The sequence below is a fragment of the Scophthalmus maximus genome, chromosome 13 (assembly GCF_022379125.1).
Source record: "Scophthalmus maximus strain ysfricsl-2021 chromosome 13, ASM2237912v1, whole genome shotgun sequence".
Taxonomy (NCBI): Eukaryota; Metazoa; Chordata; class Actinopteri; order Pleuronectiformes; family Scophthalmidae; genus Scophthalmus; species Scophthalmus maximus.
Genome location: NC_061527.1, coordinates 19,594,470 through 19,622,414, shown reverse-complemented (window position 1 = coordinate 19,622,414; position 27,945 = coordinate 19,594,470). Strand labels below are relative to the sequence as shown.

The window sequence follows — 27,945 nt, the reverse complement described above, 5'->3', positions numbered from 1 at the left end:
CATCTGTTAATGCAACCAAACTCTAAAGTCACCGTCTTTTTGAGAGTTCAAAGTCAGGTTCGAGCGGTTTCCACGTCAGCCCCTTCTCAGTGCGACCCCGAGTTACACGGTGTCATCAAGTTTCCTTCAGCTATCGACGAAAAACAGGAGGTCTCCTCTTGCACAATGACCCTAATCAAATAACAACAAGCGATAAAAATAGACACCTTTTTATTGATTAGTTTGATAATTGTTTTCCGCCCAGAGCTCAGTTGTGCATGTCTTCAGGTTCATTTACAGTCCAAAGCTCACATCAAATTTTTCGCAAACGTGCAGTCCCAAGCATGCCGTCGTGTAATCAGACCACTTCATTCATCATCAGTAACAACCTAGATGTTTGGGTACAAATGGTCTAAAGCAAGCTCAAAGCTTTGCATAGATAAAATCAAAACCACATGTGCTTATACAGACATTAGCTGTTTTGAAATCTATCTTGCAAAACATGAGAGGAATATTGTGCCCTTTTTTTTTCTTTGCTTTTTTAAAATTTTAGCAGTTTCTCTGGTTTGGCTTTTGTTGATCCTTTTTAACCCCCCAAACTTGAGAGACACTGTGACAGAGTGGATGCAGTGGGGAAATGAATTCATATGATAATAAAAAATAAGGTAATTTAAAAATGCAGCAGTTTTCATTTCTAACAGAGACCAATTAAATTAAAGACTGAGCCATGTAAAATGTACATATTTCACACTAATCCAGTGTCAACATTCTTCAGAGTCCTGATCGTCACAAGGGTCAGTGCTACAGTCTGACAACAGACATCACCATCAGTGTGTAACTAATCAAACTCAGCTCATATCTCGTGTGGCATTTTCTAACATAGACCCTCACAAAAGTGCAAAAAAAATTAATCAAATTCACAAACTAAACTGTAGCACCGTCACTTGCTTTAGACCATGAAATACACAAAAATGAAAAAAGAGTACATTAGTTCCCATTGACACAGAGCATTAATCAAAGTCATGGAAATATGTGCACAAAACTTTTACATATATTGTAAAGTAAGGTACGTTTTATGTGATAAACTAATAGTAACACAAAAGAGAAAAATAAGTTAGAATGTCACTATGAATAACAGGATATTTTACATGATTTAAAAAAAAATACATGGTTTAACCCTGCAAAACTGCAATAAAAATCCTTCAAAGGAACGTTTGGCCGTGGAGCGTAATCACATCCCTGTATGTCTACAATGCACCTTTGTTTCCATCGTCAGCCCTTTCACATTTACTGTAGCAGTCACCACTTCCTGTATCTTGGCTCGAACATTTCTTGTTCGATAGAGACACCGGCAACGTGGCTCTCACCGGACCTGAAGCTCCGTCACGTCGAGGCCAAAGGCCGCAGTGGTTCCAGCTGGGACTCCAAGGTGACCCTCTCCTGGTGAACCACCTGCAGCCAAGCAAAAAGGAAACATCACCTCTGACCACTACGCGCTCAATAAGAGATGCAACGAGAATAAAAGTTTAAAGATGAACTGTCCTCCTGAAGTCGGCGCTAGAGTCTACGGGGTCAGTTCATCTCACATGGAATCGATTATTATCTGCGCGGCGTTGATATTTAGCCTCTCGGCTCTGACCTCGACCCTCGCCACAAGAGATACAAACTTCCTCCCTTGGAGAATGTGGACTGGGCAGAAAGAATTTGAGTGTCGGGGCAGACCCGAGCTGATAGTCCTAAAGTGCGCCCTAATATGTAAGTGTTGGACTGAACGAGCACTCCTCAATGGTTCCCGACCTTTTGGGCTTGTGACCCCCGAGAGTGAAGCAACATCTACTTGTGTGTGGTGGCCTTGGCTTGTTGTGAGCAGTTTATCAAAAGCACGTTTTGTCTTGTGGTTTTATTTCTTGTTTCATTTCGTAAAACTTTTTGGAGGCCTGATAGGATGAAGGTATCTCATTTCCTAAATCAACTTGTGTCCCTTCCAAATGTATCCCCCCCCCCCCCTTCATTGGAAACCACTGCACTTGAAATGTAATCGATCTCTTTCCAAAAAAATCATGGCAGTACATTCATTCATTAGAATCAGGAGGTATTTTGCATGAAATAATGACACTTTGGCACGACGGCAGCAAAAAGAAAAAAGAGTGGAATATCCACAACCAAGTGTTCAGTAAATTTAAGGAAAAATACATCTGTTAGTTTTCTTATTCAATTGATTTTGTGAATTTTGATTTGTCTGATAGTGCTGTTAGAGGAAATTTCAAAGGATCGCAAAACTTTGCCGGGAATCTGAACTGATCGGGTCAAAACTTCATGGCAACCGGGTCAGTTGGTGTCCGGATATGTTCTCTGGACCCGAGTGTTGGACACATCAGCCCTCTTTAAACCGAGATCTGCCATATTGCTGAAGAAGACCCTTCGTCATGCCGCCTCCGCATGGGATCTATGGCTCTGCCGTTTACACAGATGTTGATCAGGATCTGTAGCTCCCTTCAGTCCTGGCCGAAAGGCAATGTTCCCTCATTCAGTGTTGGTCCCTGCTGTACAGCACGGTGAGGTGGAATAAAGGCCGCACATCCCCTCCATGAACGGGCTTTGTGTAAAAGAGGCTATTAACAAACATCGCCATCCTTAGCCATAAGGGAGTGAAAACATTTATGGAAAGTAACATAGATGTGCTGGGTCCTGTATGTTCATAAGAATATTGACGAATACTTTGCCCTTTATAATGACATAACCACCGAGGTTGGATTAAGTAGGGTAGTAATGTCCGTTGTTTGAATTGTTCTTATGCATATTGTCTTTATTAAGTAAAAATGACTCTGACTTAAAGGAAAAGTCAATGAAGAACGATCCCATTCTATCCAGCCTCCATTCTTTTCTCACACACCCTGCTGTAGTTGGACGCTCAACCGGCCCAGGCTCTATTTTGAAGAAGGCAGTTGTGAATGCCAATGGCTGTTTGGTCTTTCAACAAGCCTCGAGTCTATATAAAGACACATATGCCTTTCTCTGCGGAATTCCACGGATGCCTTGATGAACTAGCAGAATTAGAGCGAATAACTATCCAGCCTAGAACACCCAGGGCTAATGGAAGAAGAATCATGATAATAAATAAAGGCTTTTGGACTTCAGCTCCCCCCCCCCCTTTAGTCTCTGTAGTATAAAAGCTATAAAAGTGCTGCATGTGCGTGAAGGTTCCACTACTGGATCATTTACAAGGAGAATGACAGGCATGCAGCATGTGTTCCAAATGTGAGTGTGTGCGCCACAGGCAGATCCCCAATGCAAACTTCCAAACCTGTGCCTATTAGTTCAGCTACGAGTGATGAGAACGGGAGCAGACAGTTGAGCTCAGGCCCCTTTTTCACCAGTATGGTCCCGCAGAAAAGCATTTGTTCTCAGCTGAAAACAAACCGAATCCAAATTCCGACGACCAAACAACAACTTTCTAAACAGTATTAACCGCTCTCTCTTGGGTGTGGTTAAATGCAGCATATGAAGTTGCCGTCCTTTCGAACGGCAGGGCCGGTTTTCCCCATTTCAAAGTGTCCCGGAGGAGCCAGAGGGCAGGGTATGTCAGAATACTGTGTACGCAGTGGTATGGTTGCAATTAGAAAATGCCTTGTGCTCTCGAAAAAACAGACGACGGGCTGACCTTGAGTTGTTGTTGGAGCTCACTGTTGAGGCGTGTCAGCACCGCGTTGCTTTCCTTGTTCTTGCGGATCGCCATCTGGATCTCCCTCTTCTGTCCCGACAGCAGCCTGAGAGAATTTTATCGTCTTTTAAATTATTTACAGGAAATATAATGGGGTCTAAACGGCTCAGACCAGTGGTCTCCACTGGATAGGAATAAAGGGCATGAAAAAACCTAGTGTGTAGAGATAGAATGAAATATCTCGAGATTGACACCAAAAGGATCAGACCAAAGCTTTGAGGAGCTCTACCTCCCACTGCCAGCAGTCACCACAGTTATTGATGGTCACCTTCTACTGCACAGACTGACAGATTCAGTGAGCTGTCTGGTCAAAGAGGAGACAGAGGCACATGTGCTAGAGTCATTGTGGTGGGTTAGGGTGTGCCTCCGTGTCTTTTTGAATTCCCCTTCCTGGGCGGCTTTCAGGGGTTTTATATAATCACCATCCAGTCCATACTTTCTTACTGCACGGCTAGTACATTAAGATACTCAATAAAAAAAACAAAACGTGGATTTTTAGGACTAAAGAGTAAAATATCCCACTGACTTTTGAGCAGGTTTGGCGGTGGGAGGGAACGACGCGGCAGGTGGAGGTGCGGCCTCTGGGTTCTGGCTCTCTGGGTGGTACTTCCTGCGGACTGGTTTCTGTGGCGCCTGACTGGGACAAACGTCCTAGAGGAGAGATAACAGAAATAAACATTAAAAAAAATAATAATAATCAACCTGCTCACTGCAAGAGAGACAGAGACGCTTGCAGAATAAAACGAGCACACGACCCTCACATATCTATGTGATGGGTTCAGACCTGTTTTGAGGCATTTGTCAGGTCTTCGGTACTTGGACCAAATCTAGATCGTGGACCAGGTTCCTCTGGTTTTACACAGCTCTCCTCCTGCAACACAGACAAAAGCAAACGCATGACACAAAGCATTGGAGGGGCGATGCACACAGGCTACTTCACGTGTACTATATACTTTCATTGTCACTATTTCATTACTAGATTTTTTTTGAATACCTCTAACGTAGTGTTTTGTGCTGTTGTTTCATTTTAGAGCTGTGTGCATCTCTTTTCCCAGCTCTCACTCTCGCTCTCTCTCTCTCGCTCACACACAAACACACTGTCACAGTCAGACTGACCAGCGACAGCACTGTGAAGTGTTCTAATAATAACCGTTTGAATTTCTCCAAATGAAATGAGACTGCTCAGTTTGAAGTGGGTCGGTAATTCATTCCATTTAAAAGCTGCATAAAAGTTCAAACCAGTTTTTCCAAGATTAGTGTGAATGCGGGGAATGTCCAACGTGAAATAGTTGGCGGATGCTGTTCTGTAGTTACTGGTTTTAACAGAAATGAGCGATGTGAGATAATCTGCCAAAATGTTAATCATCCGGAGAAATTCCCACCAAGTTTGGTGAAAATCCATCAATGCTTTGTTGAGTTATTTTGTACACACACGCACAGACGGGGGTGAAAACAATAACCTGCTCCTGGATGTGCCGGTGCTCTGGCTCAAAAATCTAAACTAAACAAGAGAACATGAGATCGTGGACGTCATTATAAGGTGAAATGATATGAGTCGAATGCTGTGGATGCAGGATGAAATGTGTCCGTCCCGACCCGTAGATGAATCAACAGATTCCCTACAGGGACCACGACGAAGAGCTCTCCAGCCACGGCCGCTCGGGGCCCGGACATGATGGATTAACCTGCGTCCATTGCATCTCCTTCCGGCATTTCAGCCATTTTTCTCTGCCGGACATTATGTGTGATGTGCCGCCACCTGTTTGTTATTCAGCGGAGAGGTTAAAAGTGCAACCGTGCGATGACAGGCCCCTTCCAGTTCTTAATTTGAGCTCATGGCACAAACTGCAAGACGAGTCGCTTTGAGGGTTGGAGGCATCAGTTGCGAGGCAGCACGGCGGGTATTTCCCGTCGGTAAATGTTGGATTTAGTGAATTTGATCCACTAATTTCGACAGTGTGGGCTGCTGTCTCCAATGCGGTGGCAGCTGAAATGCCTGAGCCCTCCTGATGCTTTAAACAGGCTGAAGCTGCTGCTGTAAATTGTGCCCCGGGAAACCTTGAATTGCATTTCGCCGAGCAATGCGACTGCCCCGCGAGCAGACACAAATAAATGGCCCCAAAGATTTACTTCACCGTTGGATGTGAAACACAACCGCAGCATGGAAAAAAAGAAAAGTTACTGTAGTAGCTGCTGCTACAGTACAGTGGCAATAAACCACAGGAGCTCCATTAGCAGTACGTGTGGTCACATCGGCCGTAGGTCACGGCTGTTTCACTTCAGCAACGTACGAGCTGAAGAAGTCACGTCATTGTCACAGAGGCCTTTCGAGTGCAGGAGTTTTTTTACAACTGTTTTTTTACTTGAATGCACATGAATTAGAGCCAAGCAGCAAGAATTATAACCAAACCCCGGAGAAATAAAGTTCTAGGCTCCAAACCCACGTGTGGTGCTTTTGCTAAAAAGGTCAAATTTGAACAGTCTGAGTGTGTTAACTTGTCCAGTCGATCGCTCTCCACCCGCTGGGCCTTGGTGGGATCAGATAATAGTTGGACTGACAGATTCATGTATTTGTCTCTACTGTGCTTTGGAGAGAGAACATTTAGGTCACGGCTGCAGGGGCGTCTATCATCGCTGTCTGCTCAGCGTCTCAGCAACATCTTGGAAACGTGAAATATCGTTGACTTCAGTGAAGTTACAGAAAGGCAAAAGGAGATCAGGGAAAGGGAAGTGGAGGTGAGCGAAACAAAATGAAGTGAAGCTAAGTGAAGGTAACCGAAAACAAAGTAACGCGAGGTGAAGGTGATTAATATAAATAGTGAAATCAACCGAAGTGAAGTCAAGTGACAGGAAAAATAAAGAAAAGTGAAATGAGGGGAACAAATGAAGTGAAATAATGAAAAATGAAGTGAAGGTAAGTGAGATAAAGTGCAGTGAAGTGAAGGAGAGTATAGTTAAAAGGAAGTCTAACACACACACACGCACACGCACACGCACACACACACTTTGTGTTTGCCCCTTTCTTTCAAAGACAAAATATGCATGCAGCTGTGAAGAAGCCGTTCCTCCATTCACAACAACTGCATGTTGATTTGTTGGTTCCCGGCAGGAGCTTCGCCAGTATCAAGAATTGGCATATTTCATGTTAAGTAAACTATTTTTAACTGTGTTTCCACAGTTCCCTCATCTCGAAAGTATTTCCCGAGGGGCTTTGGTTCTGGTGTAGGTTTCAGTTTGTCTTGCTAAGTGAAAAATATACACGCGGGGTTCAGGCACCTTTGGGATGGTCCGGGCTGCTTGCTTTTAATTAGGACTAGGTGAAACATCCTGTGGGAAGGCAGAGACACGGCGATACTGCACAAACAACTGCGGTGGGACAGGGCTACACGAGCGGAGGGAACATTAACTGTGGTAGGGAATGATACTTTACTAAAAAAGACGGAGAGGTAGGATATGAGTAATTATACAACATTAAAGAGGAGATGGGTGGGCTCATGGCCGTGAGGACTGAACAGCGTGTTTCCAGAAATGAGGAGCTGCTGTGCCCTTTGAACTTCATGTGATGTGCCAAATGAAATCCAAACGGGGTGGACGCCAAAAAAGACACAAAGCCTAAGCCCTTCAACTCTTCCGGGAGGAAGGAGGGATAAATGAATACAAACCTCAGGGAGACTTTTCACATGCATTTCCAGGAAGTTAAGTCCAGTCAAAACAATATAAAAAAGTATATATTATATTACAAAACATATCAACAGACTCAAATATGACCATCAGTGGGGTGGGTTTTTTTTGGCAATTGGAAAGGTTTGGTCCGGCCACTATCTAAACTAGATGACTTGGATGGAAACCTGATCGGATCTTGAGTAGAACCAAGTACAATGTCAGTACAGATTCATAAGTAAACAGGAAATGGGTTGAACAGCTATGATCTAAGTTCCGAGGGAGCATTAACTAAGTGAGGATACTTCCTAATATGGTTGAGGCTGATGCCTCCTAGATTAGACTCCCCACTGGGAGAGGAGGAAAAGTCAAAGGTTGGTGTTCACATTGGTACCGATGTTGATAAGGAAGGCCACTCTCTGAACATAGGTAGGCGTGTGGAAATGCAGGAAAGTTCTCAACGGACGCGTTTCACAGAGAAGTTGCTGTTATGTAACAGTGAGTTTTGATTAACAGCAGATATTCTGGGATTGCAGAGAAGCATCGCTACGTTATAGGAGGCTGACATTTAACAAAGGCCGACACATTCTCATCCGCGCTTTACATGTCATTCCTTTGCAACTCGTAAATATTAAAACATGAACTAGATTGTTGTGTAGTATAACAGCAGACAAGTCCATGCGGACGTGAAATCATAAAGTGCCAGGAAAGACAAATGAAGGACAAAGACGATGAGGTTGCAAAGGCCTCGGACTAAATGCGCGACCTGCCACTTAAGCCGTAGATAAATCTCCGACGCCTTCGCTCGCTTCGCGGTCCACACAGGAGAGCGGACTCTGATGCACGCCACCCTTATGACCTTCCCCGTTCATTTGTGTCTTGAAATAGAGGCTCGTATATTTGACAAAACACGACATCGCCGACATATTTATAGTGCTGCGTCTGAGAGGGGAGACGGAAAACAGGGGAGTGGAAAAAAAACACTGCCAATCGGCGACTGCAGATTTTTTCTTCCCTTCCTTTACGACGTGTGCAAAACAACAAGACAAATGAAAATGAGAAATTTGTTTTTTTTTATGCTCACCTCTTCTCTGAAGTGACTGAAGTCGGCAAAGTTCGGCTGCTGCACTTTATTCGGGGGTGTTTTCTCCGAAGCGTTGATAAAATGAGAAACCTGAGGGGGACGATAGGCGCCGATTAAACCAAAGCTTTGTTTAATCCGCTCTACGTTCGTGCAGATGGAAGTCGAGAGGTTTTTGTTCGCTTGAAATCAGAGCACACTGGCCCTGGATTGCTGCCATAATCAAACAAAGTCTCACCTGCGAGGTTGACGGTCTCGGCGGGAGGGCTGGAGGAGGCAGCGGCCATCCGCTTTTCACCCCTAAAATCCAGAAAAGGTTTGGCATTTTCACTAGTATACCAGCCACATTTCCATCATCACAAACTGACTTGCCTGTGACCTTTCAGATTGAACAATACAACCCCACCCATCTCCACCCCCCACCTTCTGTTCTCTCTCCCGGAAGGAGAAGTGTCGCAAACAAAACGCAAAAAACCTCGGATGCTGGAAGCGCCGTTGCTCGGGGCAGTGCGCGCTCTCAGGATCGGGGGTTAGAAAACTAACACTGTGAGCGGAGCTGCGGGGAGCTGGGGACCATTGTACCTGGAGCGCCCTGCTGGAAGAGCTTGTTGAGGTCCAGCGAGGAGGCTCTGGAGTGGGATTTCTGGGGCCGAGGTGGGGGCGTCGGAGGCTCCTCCGCCTTCTTCATCGCATCTTCGATAGAAGTGCTGGAGTAGGACCTGCCGACGAGGTGACACAATCAAATGAACAATGAGATCAGGGAGACGGTTCACTTTAGGGGATTCTTGAATTCATTGTTGTGTCGTAATGGATTGTCTTTCACCTGGGTCTCGTTTTCGTCCTCATCTGTGGGTCCAGGTGCTGAGGCGGTTCTGTGGAGAAGGATGCGCTCGGTGAAACCTGAACAGGTCAGACTTGAGTTGTTGTAAATGAGAAGCAGCAACTTCCCTCTGTAACCGCTGACTGCAACTACACTAAACCAAGTCATTTGTCATTTAGGTGACGTGACATTTTTTTTGCAGCCATTTTCAAAACCAAAATGCGGCACATTACATCACGAAGACACGCCTGGATGTTGCCACGTGATCACAGAAGGCTGTGTTGCAATGCTACGCACTCCACTCAATCGGACTTTATCTAATAACAGGCAGTTCCACCACACGGGGCAAAAGAGGAACGACTCCCCAAACAGCCAACATACTGTGGGTAGTGTGAAAAACTGTGACACTGTGATGTACAGGAACAAAATATTAAGTGAACGTTTCCCACGTCAAAAAGAGTTTCAGTATCACCTGGCCGCTCGGGGAAAGCACCCAGCTGTAGAGTCTGCTTCCTTTGGGGTGTTGTCATCCTCGTCAAACTCGCATCTGCAGACCCAACAAGAACAATGATATCACATCAGCAGCGGAACCCATCGCATGACACGAGGAGTCGATTGCTTCAGCACACGTCTGAGGAAAAGATTCGATGGGGATGTAATTTGGAATGATTGTGGCAATTTCATCTTGTTCTTACTGTCTCCCAGCATGTCTCCCCCTCGTTTCTTTTCTTTTCTGAAATGGTCCGGAGGGACGATGGTGTAGACTTTGCTTGTGCGTGTTTTTCTTTTTACAGTATGTGTGCATGCCAAGGCAGCTGTATAAGGAAGTAGTACACTTGATGTGATTGTACAGTATGTATATACACTCTCTTCCTGACATGGTCTATTTTGTTGTTTCCATATTAAAATAAAGAAAGAGGAAAAGAACACTGAGAGATATGTTCAAGTGCCACTGTCCCAGTTAACGTTGGCGTGACTTTAGCAGAGCACCCGATTTGCTCAGAGGAAGCGTATGTGCTTTGCATTTGATTTTACAATATAATGTTTTTCAGTATTTTTGGATTAAATGACTCATATAAAACTGGCGGTATCTCCTTTTACCTTTCTTACAGGATTCCTCCTTCAAATCCTGTTTTGTCGTTGCCAAACTTGGCTGGATCCTTTCTATGATGCTTCGATCCTAAAAGAAAGAAAAAAAAAGGACATGAGAATGATCTGCTCAAACGTTTTGAGCAATACAATAAGTGTGTTTCACGAAATACAAGATTATCTCAAGAGGACGACACACTTGGATAACTTGGGCTAGTCTCATGTTCAGCTTGTTAGTGCCCCCTGCAGGCACCAACGAGGGACTACATATAAAACAATGGCATGACAGTATCTGAGGACTTGGTTTTACCATCTGATTGGGCCGTGGCTCTGCTTCCTCAAAGACAATAAGAGCCTCTGCACTCTGCAAAATAGTATAAAAACAACTAAGCCAAAAAACAAAAACAAAAAACTATTAAAAAAGACGTGATGAAATCTCTGCACGTTTCAGGCCTCGGATTCATTTCTGTGCCTCCCCTTACTTCGGGAGTATCCGGGATGTCCTCTTCCTGCTGCGTGAAGCCGGGCTGCAGCGACGGAGGAAGGCTCTCTGGGAGAGGGTAGCCGTTCTTGCGGGCCACGATCAAGTGAAAGGCTGTGCAGAACTCAGAGAACGTGAGCGCTCCATCTCTGTCCACGTCACTCAACTCCCTGGAAATATTGGTTGAAAAGATGAGCTGTAGAATACTGCGTCAAACAACAGTCCCGATAATTGAACTGAAGTTCGGAGGCAAGAAACTATTTTGGTAATGCTTTACTTTGGGGAATCTGTAATTTCTGTAAAATTTCCGCAAAAGTTAAATCTATACCCAAATATGTATTTGTTTTAATCATAGACAAACTGTATATATTTCACACTATTTCTATGGTCAGTTAACCTATAATTTGGGCCAAATATATCACTCTTTCTTGGAGACCGAGTAGGAAATTATTGCACAGACTGTGTTATCACAATTTTTACTAAGATTCTAGCCACTGTATTATTATTATATCTCACTGAAGCTACTTTAAACAGCAGGTGTTCTGTGAGAAAAAGAAATGTTTGGGTAACGGATTTGCCAATAATTCATATTTATAATAATGAAAGCTTAATCATGATAACACTTACATATAAATAGAGAAGTTTGACATGCATAAACGTAAACTGAGCCAACCCCCGCAGCCCGTCAGTTCAAATTGTTTATCAGACGAACACCTCAGCAGAGGCCTCATTTTAAAACTGCTAACCAGAAGTGTCTTATCATCCTCAAACAAACATACAGTAATGGATATTAAAAGAAAGAAGAACAAGATGTCATGTTGTTCTTCTTAAAAATGTATTTTGATTCATTTGTGAAGTTTTGAGTAGAATACATATGTTGTTGTCTGGCATTTGTGATTAGCAAGGGGCCCATAGCTGAGCGTATTTATAAAAGCCTGGGGCCAAAGGGAAACATCTAGCCTGGCTCTGCCCATACATAACACAATGTACCACCTGCAATAAATAATAACAGGTTTGTATATTTGTCTGACGATGAAAAGACACTTCTGGTAAGCGGTTTCAAAGCAAGGCCTCTGTCGGACTCGGTGGGCCTGACACCCAGCACCCCACCGTGCCCGGGCCTGACCCGACCAAGGACGGACGGACGACACCGTGAGTCAGCACTTACCAAATGTGGGAGAGTTCTGGTATCGGGAGCTTGGATTTAGTGAAGAAGTGTTTTGCAACAGCTCCTGGAGAAAAAACAAAGACGCAAAGAGTGTCACAGGTGAAACAGTTTGAAAGTCATTTTTCCCTATAAGAGTTGGAGCAGTGGTGGCGGGGTCGTCCATACCCAGGATGAGAGCCCCCAGGTCGGGCTGAAGGCTCCTGAACTGATTCGTGTAGTACTCCAGCTGTTCCTCTGTGATCCTCCAGGGGTCATCACCGGGGGAGTCCCCCGCACCCTGCTGGGCCAGCCTCTCCGCTGAAGAAGCCTGCGAAGATGAGCAGACATACACAGTGATGAGCATCACAGTATAGACTTGAAATTATAATTAACATGATCATAGGCAACGCTGAAACAATCTGGTCGTACCCGAGCCATCGCAGGATGTTCTGCAGGGGCTTTGGTCCCATAGTTCATGGGTGAGGAGTGCTGCTGCTCCAGCTTAGCGATCGGCCGCGGGGACTGTTTGCTTTCATAGGCTGAAGGAGAGGAAAGAAAAACAAAGCTTCGGCGAAGGAGAAACTTGAGACTGCCTCGCCGTGCAAGGCCCTCCTGTCAAAATTACACCCTCTGAAAAAATGTGATCTGAGAGAATGGGAGCGTTGCAGATCAAAAGACGAGCAGAGAGCCAACTGAGGAGATAGACATCAGAGCTGCGCCGTTTGGGGGGGAATGAACAGGTGTTGAAGATGCTTTTTCCTTTCACTTCATTTCTAATTAATAAGACATGACTACTGTATGACACCTGGCAAGCTCGCTCGACTAAGAGCTTTCTAATTGAAAACTGGAAGAACGGAGACATTTGAATAAGGAAACAGATATCTATTTGATAAAAGTATATGATGCTGTTGCTGTTGGCTTCAACTTGAAGCCGACGACTCTCGCAATGTAGAGAGAACCTTCACAATAAAGACGTGAGCTTGAGTGTAATTGTAGTGCTGAGTGCAACTATGAGACTGGAACTTACTCATTTGCGAGTCTGCGCCGTCTTTGGGCTTGGCGTATGGGTAGCTGCGGTAGGTCAGCGGGGAGTGGGCTGGTGAGCTGCAGGGCGATCGTGGTGGGGACCGCGGCTCCTTTCAAAACGGGGACAGGATATTTGTTATTTCACACACACATTCGCTCCAGGAACAGATGTAACCACTAACTAACACGATAGTATGACGGGCTTATGCACACGTTCGGTGGCATATGAACAGGCTGTTCCAGCTCATGTCAAAATGGGATGAGGCACAGTCGTGTTTTTTTGCCACACTCTTGACACATTGATTCCCAAAAGTCACAAAGCTTTCATCTGGAGGTATGTGACGGAAAGCAGGCAGGCTTACATTCTCACTGACGCAGGATTACGACTCATTTTTTCCGTGCATGTTCCGCCACTATTGAATGGTATTTCTGGCATGTTTGAAATAGATGCAGACAGTGAATATACAGTAGGGAAAGAGAGACGTATGGTCGTGTTATGGTTTTCATCTTCGCCACTAGGATGTTATGGCAAAGTTATATTTGATGAGCAATGCCACTGTCTTTTTTTCCCCCTCGTAGGTGGTATATTATACCTTTATCACATTGATTGTTCACAGGAGATGCAGGGAACAAACGGGAGAGAGATGGGGGAACGCCACGCCTCACAAGTTTCCGGATGAATTCAATCGGAGCACATTATTGTTTATGGTCCGCGACAATGTAGTCGAGTAAAGCAGTGATACGTAGACCGACAATCACAAGTCGCCACTAGCGAGTTGTCGACATTGTGGGCGTTCAAGTTTTCACCAGGTATGTGTTCTGAGAGTCCCCTGGGCAACATGAGCATTTGCATACTCGTGACCGGTCTGGCTCGTCACTCTCCTCCAATCGGTCGCCAACGAGGCGTTTGTGCGCCGATGATCATAGCCGACTGGAATGTCTTCGCTCAGTGCACCATTCCTGGGCAGCTCTAGTTGTTCTCTCAGTATGGCCACCTTGCTAGTCATCCGTGGTTTATTTTCTGCGATCTCTTCTATTTACTGTAACGCAGACGTGTCGGAGGATAATGTGGCGCGTGTCTTTGAGCGCGACACACGACGCCCTGGATCCTCGGGGGACTTTGGTCCCATGCTCACCTTCTTCTCCACGTTGGCCTCCGGGTGTCTCGAGGTGCTCCTGTCAGCTGGCGTCCATGAGACAGCAGCGGGTGCCGCCCCGCACTGAGCCCCCGGACCCTCTATGCTGGCAGGGAGGGTCGCGTATCGCATCTCCGGCTCACTCTTCAGCCCAACAAATCTGGGCAGAGGTAGATCTAGAGCCATGACAATAGAATACGTTATATTGTTTTTTTTGTCTTATTTACCATGATGGATTTGTTCTTTTTTTCCCCTTTTCCTTTAAAAAAACAAAACTGTGTGTAATGTAAATCCAGACATTTTTTGTAGTCTTGTCTTATCAGTAGCCTCCTGTATGATACCTGTTGCTACAACTAGAACTAGACTGAGGGGATTAATCAGGATGAGTGCCTCTTTGTGTTACTCAGCTGAGGTGAGCTGCTACTACTACTACTACAACACGCCACCATGAATTTGAAAATCTCATACTCATATTCATCCATCAGGTTATCATGTGCCGTGCAGGAAAACAGATTCTCTCTTTGGCCGGGGGCGTGACTGACTTTGCGCTCTGGTAATAAGGACAAACCCACTTAGCCCTTTCCCCGCGACTCCCCCTGTCATCCAGATTAGGCCAAATCCTGCCGCGTTAACATAATCTCCTGATCCCCTTTTGCTCTCGTGAGACGCCGCCGCACCGATCGGCAGACTTACTGGCCGTCACGCTCTCCAGGCGAACGGGGAGACCGGACTGGGCGGCCGCCAGCAGCTTCAGGGCCACGAAGAACTGCGGCGTGCCGAAGTAACCCAGCCGCTTTGCTCCGCACACCTCGGTCACCTGGGGAAGACCCAAAGTTTAGAATCGTTCTCAAATCAAAAGGACAATCATGGGCAGATTTGAACAGCACACCAGTAACGACACACGCATAAAACTCAACTTCATGATGCATAATCCATGTTAGTTTAAACATGATGATGGCGCGCCCTGATCTAGATATCGGGGACAAGATTACAGGCCTTACTATCTGAATAAAGATAGAAGAAACAGTATGTCAGGGATAAGCAGCACCGTTGGATCTGTTCATCCTGTCCTCTTTTGATTACAGGTTCAATGAACGCATTGGGGGAGCAAAGAAGATTAGGATTATGTGGGTCAGTTGAGAAAAGAAACAATAACTGAAAGGAAAATCAGACAGAGGGTCTTGAAAACAGTTTATAACCGAGGTCAGAATTATGGTGACGTGAACAGAAGCTCTTCTGTGACTTAAAGTTCATGCGGCGCTTATAATACCAACGTGAAAACAAAGGGACAATGAATAATGGCATATCCCTCTTTTTTTATTTAACAATTAGTTATTAATCGTATCTGGTATGCCACACACAAACACATGCTTCCCCTCTGGCTGCAATTTGAACCCGCCGTCGGGGTCACGTGTTACATACGTTACATCGGAGGAATTAAAACTGGAATTTTTGGATTTGTCGTGCCGGATAATTCGGATGAGAAATTTGAATGACAATATCTGCACCCTCCAGTGTGCTTATAGCTTCGTGATATGAGAAAAGTATGTTTTCATCAAACTCTCGGGACAGAAAGTGAATCAAGGGGAATGATTTTGTTCTCAATTGACTGTGAACCTATGTTCCGATTCATACGGAAATCAAAATTATATGCGGAACCCTCTTGCAAATCGCAACTATGATCATTCCAGCGTCTGGATAAGACCGACTATCACCGTTACGGAAAGGGTCCTGACGCACATCAGAGAACAACTCTGTACTGTTACATGAAAAAGCAATTTGAGTAGTGTTCTTGTTTCAGGTCACTTGAACAACACGTGGAGGTCGACTGGTTTGTTTTAGTTCCAGCATGAGGGACAGACGGCGGACCATCCATCTTCTTGTGGCAACAACGGATTAACACTGGGTATCTGGGTATCTGACACTAACACGTTTTTCCATAAACATACAAGATGCACGAGTCAAGTTTGAAGTGAATCCGCAGAGTACAATACTGCACCAAACCATACGTTGGAACATTGAAACAGACACTGGAGCACATTCGCTGCTATGCGTTCATGAAATGTGATTGACAGGGGTGCTTCTGCTGTTAATACCCCTCGTCTGAGGAGGTTGCGGGGCGTGCGGAGAGCACGGGGCTCACATCGCCTTGTGACACATTATTTCTGCTTGACCTGCAGTGAACTCATTCAACAGCTTTCACTGAGACACCAGATCCAAGAACAACTACGGGGCCCGGAAAAGACTGAACAGACAGTGAAGGTCAGGTGTGCAGCACTGTGTGTGTGTGTGTGTGTGTGTGTGTGTGTGTGTGTGTGTGTGTGTGTGTGTGTGTGTGTGTGTGTGTGTGTGTTTTTGCGCTCGTGTGCCTGAGGCCAGCCGAGAAAGACTGATGATGAGTTTATTTCAGAAACACTGGTAAAAGCCTTGAGGAACCAGACGGACTGTGGAGATCTATGGCCTGAGGGGGGGGGGGTCAACGTAAAGAAGATGGGGGAAAAAAACTAAAACATTTCAGCGCACATAATGTCATCACCGGTATGACTTTCTGGACATTAATGGATATCATGTGCCTTGCTTACAACGTGAAGGAGCAACTCAAGTTTGAATATTAGACATGCCGAACATCTGTGACACACGAGTATTTATTGACACGCACACATTTTCCTTTTTTATTCCGCGGTGCAAATTTCCCTTTCAATACGTCACCACCGTGCACTACCACAGAAACCGCTATGCAAAATGACCACAGGTAAATGAGATCATAGAATTGATGCGCAATAGCACACACTGTGGATCATATGCCGTGTGATTTTTGAAATATCAAAAATAAAGAATCTATATGATTCCACCGTGGCCAATTTTGTCTATTGCGCCTTTGTGCAACTGCTAGTTTTACACTCACTGTACTCAAATGCTGTTACTGTACTCGAGAACTGTAGTACTGGAACAATTGTCTTAAAAACACTCAAACATCACTTGGTTCAAAGTCCTCAAATGTGAAGATTTTGCTGTTTTATTTAATTAAATATCCGACGTTAACCATAAATTGTTAGTTGCCTCTTCATTTCAGAGGGATATATTGCACTTATTACTGCAATACATTTGTCTGCAAAACAAGTTACTGCTTACCATTAAAAACAAACATGGTCAGAGACTAAGCCAGCGGCTCCAAATGTTTTGTCTCACAAAAGGTCAGCGTGTCCTCGGTGCCCTGCCCTGTGTCACAGTATGGATGTCTGTGAGCGGATGAGCGGCTCCACAAAAGAGACTTTTGTCCTCTGAACATCTCAGACGGTGTCATTTGAAATAATATTTTGAGGTGCAGCACACAATTAAGTGATAATAACTTCTTCTAATAACCTCTTCCAACGCTGCCAGCAGCACTGGCACGGTCGGAGCGGAGCGCCGCGAGAACGCGGGCCACTCCCTATCGGAACAAACAGGTTCTGCAGCCACGTCAGTCAACACGTCGCCACTGTACGTGTTCCGGAACGTGCCGGCGTGCACAAACGCACGGCGTGAGCCTTAAAACACAACCCGACAGCAACGTGGCTGCAAGTTCACGCGTAGGGCCGCTGGTCTGCATACCAGCGGAGCAACAACCGACTTAACACACGGCCCTACACCGTGCTGCCGTGCCTGTTGTCGTGTTCATGTGATACAATGTTGCGGGGAAAACATCCGCTTCACTCGGCAGCGGACATAATCTCAGTCAATAACACGACTGAGCCAAAGTCTGCTCTTGTGACGAGCGTGACGCTCGACTGAGCTGCACTGTGATGTATGGGGAGCACAGCCTCTTCTCTCGATGCCTGCTGACTTCACAGACAACAATGACAGCTCGGCAGGAAGCCCCGTCCGGCTTTTACTACTTATCTGCTGTAAACATATATAGATACTTCCTCCGTGAGTACGGTCAGTCTGGGTATCCGACTAATCAGCAAAAACAATCCTCCACATACACAAAATCACTTTGTTCCAACAACAGCAGAGAGTGTTTTTTTGCAGTACAACCAAGTCATAATACACCTCCTGTCGGGTCACGGCCTCCTGGGAAAGTGGTCTTTTGGAGCGGCTGCATATCCTGGACGGATATTGACCATTTAATGATTCCCTGATACTACCGTGACATGACGACCCCCGCGGAGGTCAGGTCAGCGCCCGAGTCCCGCAGCAGGCATCCTGCAGCAGGGCCCAGGCCCGGGCTCGGAAGGCTGTGTGTCAATCAGCCCCGCGTGGTGGCGGCGATCCAGGCCGGACAGGAAGGAAGCTCAATGCCGCGCTTCCTGACACCCACGCAGACACACAATAGGCTGCGATGGCCGGGGGCCGACCCCCTTCGGGACAAGAGAGCGGCGTGAACGGAAAGGCCGTGACCTGTTGTGTTCATCTGAGCTGGAAAAGATCATATGTTTATATTCCTGTGGCGCGTCAGCAAAATGACTGTGACTCAGTGGTTCTACATTACTGCCACTGAAGAACAGTGTAGAATTACTAACCCGGTGACTGTCGACTATGACTGCTATATCGTCAGTTAAAAAAGACTTGTTTTGCTGGACAATCTGTGACGGACATTTCTTTGCGCAAATCCTCAGATGCCGAAAACTAAAAAGTATGGATCGGTCGTGGCGATTATCGAAAAACAGAATCGAGTTGAGTCGATGATGTAAAAAAAAGGATTCTTAGCAGTGACGTAAAGCGCACGTTGCTATTGATGACAGACGACTATTGCCAACCTAACTTTCACTGTGAGCGTGTTGACATCAAATACGCGTGTTAGTTTGGACACTGAAATGACATTAGTAACCACATCTTCAAAGAAACTCATACTCTAGCCCTAATATGAGTATGTATGTATATATATACACTTAAATATATATATATATATATATACTGTATATACACACACACATATGTATATATACATATCCCAAAAACTGTGTGTAGTATTAAGTAGGGGGGTGCCTTGCAGTGTGACAGAGGAGGTGTGTAACCTCTCACTCTCTCACACACACACACACACACACAGCTAATGCATTAAGTAGGGGGGTGCCTTGCAGTGTGACAGAGGAAGCATGAAGGAGGTGTGTAACCTCTCTCTCTCTCTCTCACACACACACACACACACACACCCATCCATCCATCCATCCATCCATCACAAGACCATCACGCCCTGCTCGGTGTCTCCTGCAGTCAGATCCCGGAGGTGTGCGGACCAGCCGCAGCCTCCGCAGCCTCCGCAGCCCCTTGGCACGCGACAACATGTGACGACCCGACGCGCGCCTCGGCCGACGCTCACCTTGTGCAGGGCTTCGGGGGGCAGCTGGGACGCCTTGAACAGCTCCGCCACCTTGCCGGACGACAGCTTCCCGGCGGCGTCCGCCTGACAGCGGCCGTGCAGCGCCGAGTAGAGCCGCTGCTCGTGCTCCGTCAGGGAGATGAAGCTCCCCGCGGACGACGCCGCACCGGATTCCTGATCCATTCCCCGGGAGCTTACAAGCAGACAGATCGAAGCATCCCTGCTCCGGGACACCCGACTCCCGCTTCAGGTCGGAAGTGGGGGCGGGGGGCGGCGGAGGAGGACAGTGATCCCTGGAGAAGACACCGCTGTCGGCTCGGCTCAGGCTCATCCACTCCGACTGCCCCTTATGACCGGTTGTAGCAGTACCGGCCTGCGCCTGCTGGGGGCGGTAGAGCACAGGAAGAAGGGAGGCGCTGCTTTAGATCTCCCACCGAACAATGAGATGGAGATTGGAATCTTCTTTCTTTTTTTTATATTGAACAAAGATCATACTGAATATTTGGCATTAAGATCTGATTATTAAACCTTACGAAAAAATTCAAGTCACATAATGATACATTGAACAAGTGTCAAAATATAACAAATAAATAATATGCAAAATGAATAATGATCAAATGAAATAATAATAACATCAATATAATAATGAAAAGTAGATTCCCTGAGCGCATAAAAGGTCATAGAGGTCAATATTTTCAAAGAATCGTAAGCTCTGAGAAGCGATGTGGCCTGTTTTCCTTTTCGTGAGCAGAAGATTTGAATTTCGATTCAGTGTTCGCTCAGTGTTATGCGTCGTCATATTTATACCGTGCACTGTTTAAATTTCATTAGTTGATTCACATCTTTAACCCATGAACACAATTTGTTTCCTGCACATCTTCACGGATATAACAGGACACACTTGAACGCCACGTGCAACACAGAGAGACCAGGGCCGTGCTAAAAATAAAAGAAGGTTCGCAAAAGCAGAAATAATATCACAAATTTTCATTTACAAACGAAATACCCGATCAATAACTCAGCAGCAATTACTGGTTGTGCTGCCCGCGGCCAATTCGGCGGCTAACATTAGCTCATGTTGGCAATGTTTATGGTTAATACTCGCACGGAATATGACATACTGAGGCAGTCTGCAGATGTTGTGACTCTCTTCTCTTTTTAAACTACGGCTGGTTGGTTGTATAGCTTTTAGCTCCCAGGTCATACTGAATGGTTTATCTGATTACTGTCACGAGTAGCTGCAGTGACCTTTGACCTCTGGATTTACAATGTGCCGTTTTATAGGAAGAAAAAAATAGTACTTTTGATGTTTACAAAAAACCTTAATGTTTATGGAGTTAACAATGCAGTACTGCAGTAATTTACTGCACTGTCATGAACAAATACATTTTACAATGTAAAGTCGACAAAGATCATCCTGACTGTAGGCCTTTGTATGGCTGGATCCTAAAGATTCCATAATCCCCAATCGCCCTATGAAATCTAACTGAGCGAAGTGCATGACATTTTTAATGTTTACGTTGTTAATGATCACTTTATTGTCTTGATATGTTGCTGTACGGTTTGCTCCGATCGGTCTGATGTTGCAGCTCAGTTATGTTATGTTCACTGCCATAAGCTGCTGCTGTGCACCCACAGGACCTCTACTGCCATCATCTGTTCAGCAAAACTCCTGCAGTCAGTGGAATAACAAAAAAACCCAAACAATTTATGTAAATCCGTCTTTTGCAGAGACTTTACCAGGGACAAGTTATAGGCATTTTCTTTTTAAATCCTGACAATTTGTCAAAAATAAAATTTCTCATACATTTCCTGTATTTTATCTCTGTTTATGAAGAATTCATTCTCTTTCTCGCTTGTGTGTGAGTGTTACAGCAGCTGATCGTGTGCTGAGTGATCCTGAAAGACTTTGTAGAGGGAGGGGTTTAAGTGGGTTTTTTCTGCTGTATTGTAAACCTCTGTTAAATATTCGCATATTTCTTTTTACCATGGGTGTTGTCCTGTTTTATGTGAAAACACTTTACGGCAGCAAAAGACCGTTTATTGTGGGCCGTAGATAAGAACAACATTCCATTTGTTCCGTTGCTTTAATGGAGAATAGCAGCGAAATGACAATAATCAAACATGTCATGAGCAGCTGAAAGTGCCGGTAAGTTTACATCTCAAATGTTTTATCAACTTCCTGTTCCGCTACGTGCAACAGCATAAAGGACCGTAGTGCAATATTCCCTAGGCCGGGTGCACAGTTTAATGTCCTCAGTTTTTTGCTGTGGATTTTAAAAAAAAGAAAAGCTTGACACACCGTCATGTGAAACTGACATGCAGAGTGACACTTGACAACAGACTTTGCCTCCGGTGCCCCGTGTCAACTTGGTTTTCTCATTAACGCCTGTGTCAGGCCTCCCTCGTTACGCGCGGTTGAATAACTCGCCGAATTGCGAGCATTAGTGTCTGGGGCGGAATGGATGATTAACCTCGAAAGTACAGGATGCAGTGTCATCTGGGAGAGAGGGGGACGTGGAGTTCCCCCCCCCCCACCCTTTGCCTGGTGAATGTCTGCTGGGAAAAAGGTTTTTAAAAAACAGGGAACTGGGCTCTCTTGAGTCTAAGCCCTGTGCCAAATCAGGCGTTTTGCCCTTCGAGGAATGCGATTACACTGAACTTTATCTTAACCGGTGAGCAGATATGCCCAGGCACACCACTGCTCACCCACCAGGCGGTTTGATTTGACAATCTGTGCGCTCCTGTTTCTCATACCGCACGGAACAAAGGGTCAAAGGTCAAATACTGCTGCTTGATCACAAGGAGCTGGTGGTACTGAATGGCGAAGGTAACAGACTGTGCCGAGTACAGTACAGACGCATCCTGAGCCGTCCTCTATCTGGCTCCTTGGAGGCCTGAACAAACAGGAGCTCTCTGGCCACTTCACAGTTCCCATGGTGTGTGGGTGTGTGTGTGCGTGTGAGGTGAGGGAGAGCGGCCCCCTCCGACGGCCCTTTTTTTTCTTCTTTAGAAAAAAAGGAAGCCGCGTTGGTTCAGGTGTGTGTCCTGCACGGCTTAACCATTATACCCAGACCTCATGCAGGGAAGTTCCTCCGCCGACGTCCTCGTATCACTTCACACTCGGAGTTTCACTCGCAGCGTTTCATTATCTGTGCCTCCTGTTTTCTGGGGACGATGTTGGAAAAGAGCCTCTTCCTCCTGTGCTTTTCATCTGCCCTGGCGAAGCAGCTCTGCGCTCCAGGTAAATGATCATTTTGTCTTTTGTTGGTAAGATAGTGTATCTCCACAGTTGTTTGTGTATTTAATTGAATGTATCGTGAGCAAATACAGACATTGTTCTTGTAAGATCAATCTCGTCGTATTTCCTTTGTTGCCTCCCCAGTCAGTGAGGAATGCAGTTTCTAATCTCTTAACTGGAACAAAAGGCGGATTGGACACACTGCTCACATGTGTTACCTCTCAGTGGCTTTCACAGTGTATCAACCATTACATTGGAAATACATATTGTGTGAGAGACCTATTGTTAAAAATGAATAAGGAAAATCACCGGGGACGCTTAATGTTCAATTGTTCTCACAGTTTTTGGATATGCAGTAAGTCACCAGGAAAGGAATCTCAGTGTGTACACACTGGCCAGCCTTATCAGCAGAACACAGACGTGTTGGAGCGTTACTCTTTAATAGGAAGAAAAACAACAACAACAACCCTAGGACCTGAATTCACAGGACGTCCGGGACATCTGAATGTGCTTTCTCTCTTTAGATGCTTCAGATGGCTACAAAGTTCGACTCAGCATCAGAACCGCTCTGGGAGATCAGGCCGTACGTATATATATATATATATATCTCTTGAAATATTCATCGCACAAATAACGGCTGGAAGGCCCGTTTGGTTCAAAAGCTTCCACGACACATTGCCCCCATTAAAAGAGTAACACATGCTAAAGATTACCCGGAATGTATCCTCAATTAAAAGAAGTTACAGCATGTGGGGCCTGCACGGTGGCGTAGTGGTTAGCACCTTCGCCTCACGGCAAGAAGCTTCTGGGTTCGAATCCCGGTTCAAAACCAACCATGGCCTTTCTGTGTGGAGTTTGCTTGTTCTCCCCGTGTATGCGTGGGTTCTCTCCGGGTTCTCCGGCTTCCTCCCACAGTCCAAAGACATGCAGAATGGGGTTAGGTTCATTGGAGACTCTAAATTGACCGTAGGTGTGAATGTGAGAGTGAATGGTTGTCCGTCTCTGTATGTGGCCCTGTGATAGGCTGGCGATGGATGGTATTCTCTCTGGTGCCCTCTGGTGATCAATGGACCCTGAAAAGGGTGTTTACTGAAAACGAGTGTTGTTGCAGTACGCCTGGAACGAAGACGAACTGTTCCTCTTCCGGGCCACCTTGGCCTTCGCCATGAGGAATCGCATCAGCGGACAGCAATTTGAGTGAGTGAACGTGCACGTTTACCTCAATAACAATATAATATATGATGGTGTCTCTTTTTTTAACCGATGGTAAAATCTGTGAATCATCTACACGTGGTCTTTATTGTCTTGTGGAAACTTCCCCAGAGTGTCAAACATCATCGTGTGCGATGAGACGCCCCGGGTGTCCTTCTGGTTCGTGGTCACCTCCCCGTCGAACACTTCGCACCTTGTTGACAAGGAAGAAGTGGAGGAGGCCATCAGGTAATCACATGACGAGAGTTACTGCTTTGATTCTGTTGTAATCCCCCTTTTCAGACCCCTTAACGGCACAAGTGACATTCGCACACATTCATTCAGTGGTGCCTTCCTTTTCTTTCGATCACATTCATACTCTGCCGAGAGCAAGAGCTGCCAGAGGCAATTCAGGGTTGAGTGTCTTGCCCGAGGACACATGGGCACGCGGACTGGGGGAGGCTGGAGGTCGGCGGACGACCGGCTCTACCTCCCGGGCCACAGCCGCCCATGTAATGCTTCGTGCGTCATATGTTTAGTTTTGATGTAATATTTTTGTTATGTTTGGTATAATAGTGAATTGTCTTAATAGGCGGGGATTTTCTTTCTGTTAATGTGTTACTATGTATAACCATTTATTGATTATTCTGCTGCTTGTATTGGCTGCTTTGTTGGTGGATTCAACTTTTCATTTTTCTTTTACCGATATCCGTGAAAAATAGCCACCACAATCTCTCCAGTGTTGTTGTGCCAATGGGAGGATGTGAGCGTGTTGCTTCGTTGACATGTTAATGCCTACATGTGAAAATGTGTTGACTGACATTTGCCAATATTAGCTGCCTTTCAATTCTCAACACAGACCTGCCGCCAAAGGCAAAATTTCAATATACTTTGGTGTACACTCTATGGATACCATTGAATTTTTATTTAAAAGTACAGCAATTTTTTGTACTCTCTTACAGAGCATGGAGGGGTCTTATGAATTAGCGTATGAGCTGAATGAAGGTGGGGGGTGAGGTTAGGGTAGAAGAGTTCAGGAATATTGTGGTTTTATCAATAAATCATGCTCAAAAACCCTTTCATACAAATATCCAGCCACACTTGCTGTTGCAAACGACATATTACAAAAACTCATGAGCAAAGTTTGATGCTGGCCTTAGAATAGCCACCATTCGTGGTAGAACTAACTCACAGAGAGGTGCTGCAGCGGAAGAATTCTTCATTGGACATTTCCAAGAAGCTCAATTCAATAAAAGAGAACAACATACTGAGTGAAACCCAAAAGGGCTAACATACAGCTCTTCCTGACTGTGAGTCTGGCTTCTGGCGGAACACTCACGTCCATCTTTGATCGAAACTTTTCGTGTGCACCACTAGAAAGTCCAGGAACCGGATCAACAGTGCCTTCTTGCTGACCGATAAAACTCTGGAGTTCCTCGGCATCCCTCCCACCCTGGCAGCACCAGTCAGCCCCGACACCCCCCCATGGCTCATCGTGTTTGGGGTGGTCATGGGCGCCGTGGGTGCCGGCATCGTCGTCATGCTCGCGTTCTCTGTGGTCCAAAAGAAACGGTAGGCGGACGTCTTTACGCGTGTGATGTTTTCTTTGAAGTGGTGACGATTGATCAGCTATGTGTCTATCTGGCTCCCCGATCTAGCAAAAAGGATGGGAAAGTGGTTGACGAGGCCGTCGAGGAGGAGACACGGGCGAAGACGACGGATAATGGTGCCGCAGGTGACGGTGTTTACAACATGTCATTCTCAGACGATGAGCGATTCACAGAGATGTGAAAGGGCTGTGTATGAAAAACTCTATCAGGAATGGGATGGGGAGAAAAATGAAGACGCTCCACGTGGCCTATCAATTCACTGTTGTAGTTTGTGATAAGAGTTGTTTTTGAGTTTCTCATTTTCATTATTTTCTTTTTTGAGGTTTGAGGTATTTTGCTCATCATTTTTCTATACTGTCATATTAAGAAAAACAAGCACTTTGCTTTCATTTTTTTCTAATGAACGTGTACGTCTTCTGTGTAAATCACATTTGTGGATATTTTCCCAGTGGCCCGCGTCTGAGATCTGCTCCATGAGAAGGAAGCCAAACATTCAAACGTATTATTCCTTTATAGGGCAAATGGCATTTGACACAACAGAATCATTCCCAGCTCAATACTGCCGATTGTTGATGGTGTAAGACTGAGATTTGTGGCAAACAAACTGAAATCTTAGGATGAAGAATGTGCATGTATCTTGATGTATCGCTATGTTTATTTTATTCTAATTGGGAACAAAATTAGAAAGCTATTGACTAGTTGCTTACTATATTTAACTCACACACCCCAGGCCGCCCAGAAAAATATGATTCATTTTGATGTCACATCAAAGTGACAGCCCGGAGGAGTTGTCAGTCGTGAGTGGACCCTTTTGCTGTCTATTTGTCTGCCATCATCCTCCTTCTTTTTCCAGACTACAGAGTGACAGTGAAAAATCCCCCTAGAGTCAGCGTGGGCTTATAGCTGCAGCACTCGAAGCTGTGTTGTTCAAGCCCTTTGTCACGACGGCTGGCAAAAAAAAACTTCTATTTAAACATCGTCGCGACAGTCGGCGCGCAGCATCCTTTGAGCTTGAATGCAGAGATTTGTGTGATCTGATCGATGTCTTTGTACAAAATAAAGTTCTGCTTTCAGGCCATTGTAGGTAAAAAAATAAATAAAATCGGGGCCCAAATCTCCGAGTTGTGACCAGTTAATCCAAATTGGAAAAGGGGATTCTGATCTGGTTTTGAACCACTAATGAAGGAGGAGAGAAAGATGTGAGGTGCGACTTGTTTCAAAATCCTGGCAGGCCCAATTAAAAAAATAGGGTATGGTCCCTTCAGGAAGTACAAAATCAACCCCCCTCCTCATATTCATACTGCCCCTTCGCTTCTCCTTTTAAAGCCACAAAACCATACACATATATCAATACAAGCCATAAACTCCAAGGCAGCAAGAATCTCAACAAATAACTTGTTTTCATGAATTCATGTAAACTATTTAGTCTTTTATTTCGACTGAACTTCCAGCTACTGTGCTGTGATCATACAAAAACACTGGTTGGGAGGCAGCACGGATGCAATCCGCAGGTCCACCTTTAGGTGGCGCCGTTGTACTGCCGGTTGCTGTGGTTACAGTCTCGCCTGGACAGACAGACAGTCCCCCCCCCCCCCCCCCCCCCCCCCCGTTCCACCGTCCTCTTCTCTGCAATTCCTTTTTTAAGTTGGCGTGTGAACATTTGAATTTCAAACATATTTTAATTCAACTTGATTTTATTTCCGTCCGACTATTTCTGAAGCGATAACACACACACACACACACACACACACACACACACACACACACACACACACACACACAGAGTCCTTCACATTTCACAAGCCTATATATTTTTAGCTCATTGTTAGATTAAGTTTGTTCCCAGATGTCTACGCCAGGATGAGTCTTCTGTAACGTTTTGTGAACTGATATTTCCGCAGCAGTTAGTATTGTGCTCGAGGACATCCACACTATCCTGGCAATATGCAGCGTGGTCAAGACTAGTTATCATTTGGCACTTCATGTAATTTTCCTCTCTTTTTTTTTCTTCCCCTGCATTTCTGTCTCTTGCCCGAAGGAGTCCGGTCTTTTACAACTCATTTTTCTTGTCACGGAGCCAAAGATTTCCTGTCAAATTTAGCTCATAAGCGCTGCACGCTCATAAGACCGGCAGCTGATTGGGACCTAAATTCCCACTGCAGAGGAGAGAACAGAGAGTGGGAAATAATTGCAGAAAGTCTAAATCATTCTGTATCATATTATAGAAAAACAATGCAATTATTTTTAATGACTCTTTCCTTATACGTTCTGAATAATAAATGCGCTTTGAAATAGACTGAATAACATCACACAATCTCTAAGTAAACGATTGTTTTGCTGTTTGCCTCTGTGTTCTGGACCCGCCTCGTATGTTACCATCTCGCATAATGGCTTTTGTCTAATACAGCTTTTTTTTTATATAAGGTGGGACATAAAGAAGACTTTGGAGATAATTCTAGAC

General features: G+C 45.3%; 2 protein-coding genes across 5 annotated transcripts; one reads left to right on the top strand and one right to left on the bottom strand.

Annotated features, from left to right (window-relative positions):
* Positions 1 to 193: 193 nt before the first annotated feature.
* reps2 (RALBP1 associated Eps domain containing 2) lies at positions 194 to 19,804 on the bottom strand. Of its 4 annotated transcripts, XM_035648337.2 has the most exons (20): positions 19,443 to 19,804; positions 14,834 to 14,957; positions 14,141 to 14,316; positions 13,006 to 13,114; positions 12,408 to 12,517; positions 12,165 to 12,306; positions 12,000 to 12,063; positions 10,833 to 11,001; positions 10,661 to 10,714; positions 10,363 to 10,441; positions 9,957 to 10,076; positions 9,734 to 9,808; positions 9,265 to 9,313; positions 9,024 to 9,160; positions 8,680 to 8,741; positions 8,445 to 8,534; positions 4,485 to 4,571; positions 4,227 to 4,351; positions 3,641 to 3,746; positions 194 to 1,431 (listed from the first exon to the last, which is right to left on the bottom strand). In XM_035648337.2, exons 1-20 carry the CDS (start codon positions 19,623 to 19,625, stop codon positions 1,363 to 1,365), a joined length of 2,130 nt encoding a protein of 709 aa, XP_035504230.1. In that variant the 5' UTR covers positions 19,626 to 19,804; the 3' UTR covers positions 194 to 1,362. The 4 variants fall into 4 exon arrangements, with proteins under 4 accessions (XP_035504230.1, XP_035504231.1, XP_035504232.1 ...); XM_035648338.2 differs by lacking the exon at positions 10,661 to 10,714; XM_035648339.2 differs by lacking the exon at positions 9,957 to 10,076 and having other exon boundaries at positions 19,443 to 19,803.
* A 2,525-nt stretch (positions 19,805 to 22,329) lies between these two features.
* On the top strand, positions 22,330 to 27,828 carry cltrn (collectrin, amino acid transport regulator). The gene is made up of 6 exons (XM_035648010.2): positions 22,330 to 22,686; positions 23,208 to 23,266; positions 23,795 to 23,880; positions 24,007 to 24,123; positions 25,252 to 25,446; positions 25,533 to 27,828. The coding sequence occupies exons 1-6, from the start codon at positions 22,620 to 22,622 to the stop codon at positions 25,663 to 25,665; spliced, it is 657 nt and encodes a 218-aa protein (XP_035503903.1). The 5' UTR covers positions 22,330 to 22,619; the 3' UTR covers positions 25,666 to 27,828.
* Positions 27,829 to 27,945: the final 117 nt, after the last annotated feature.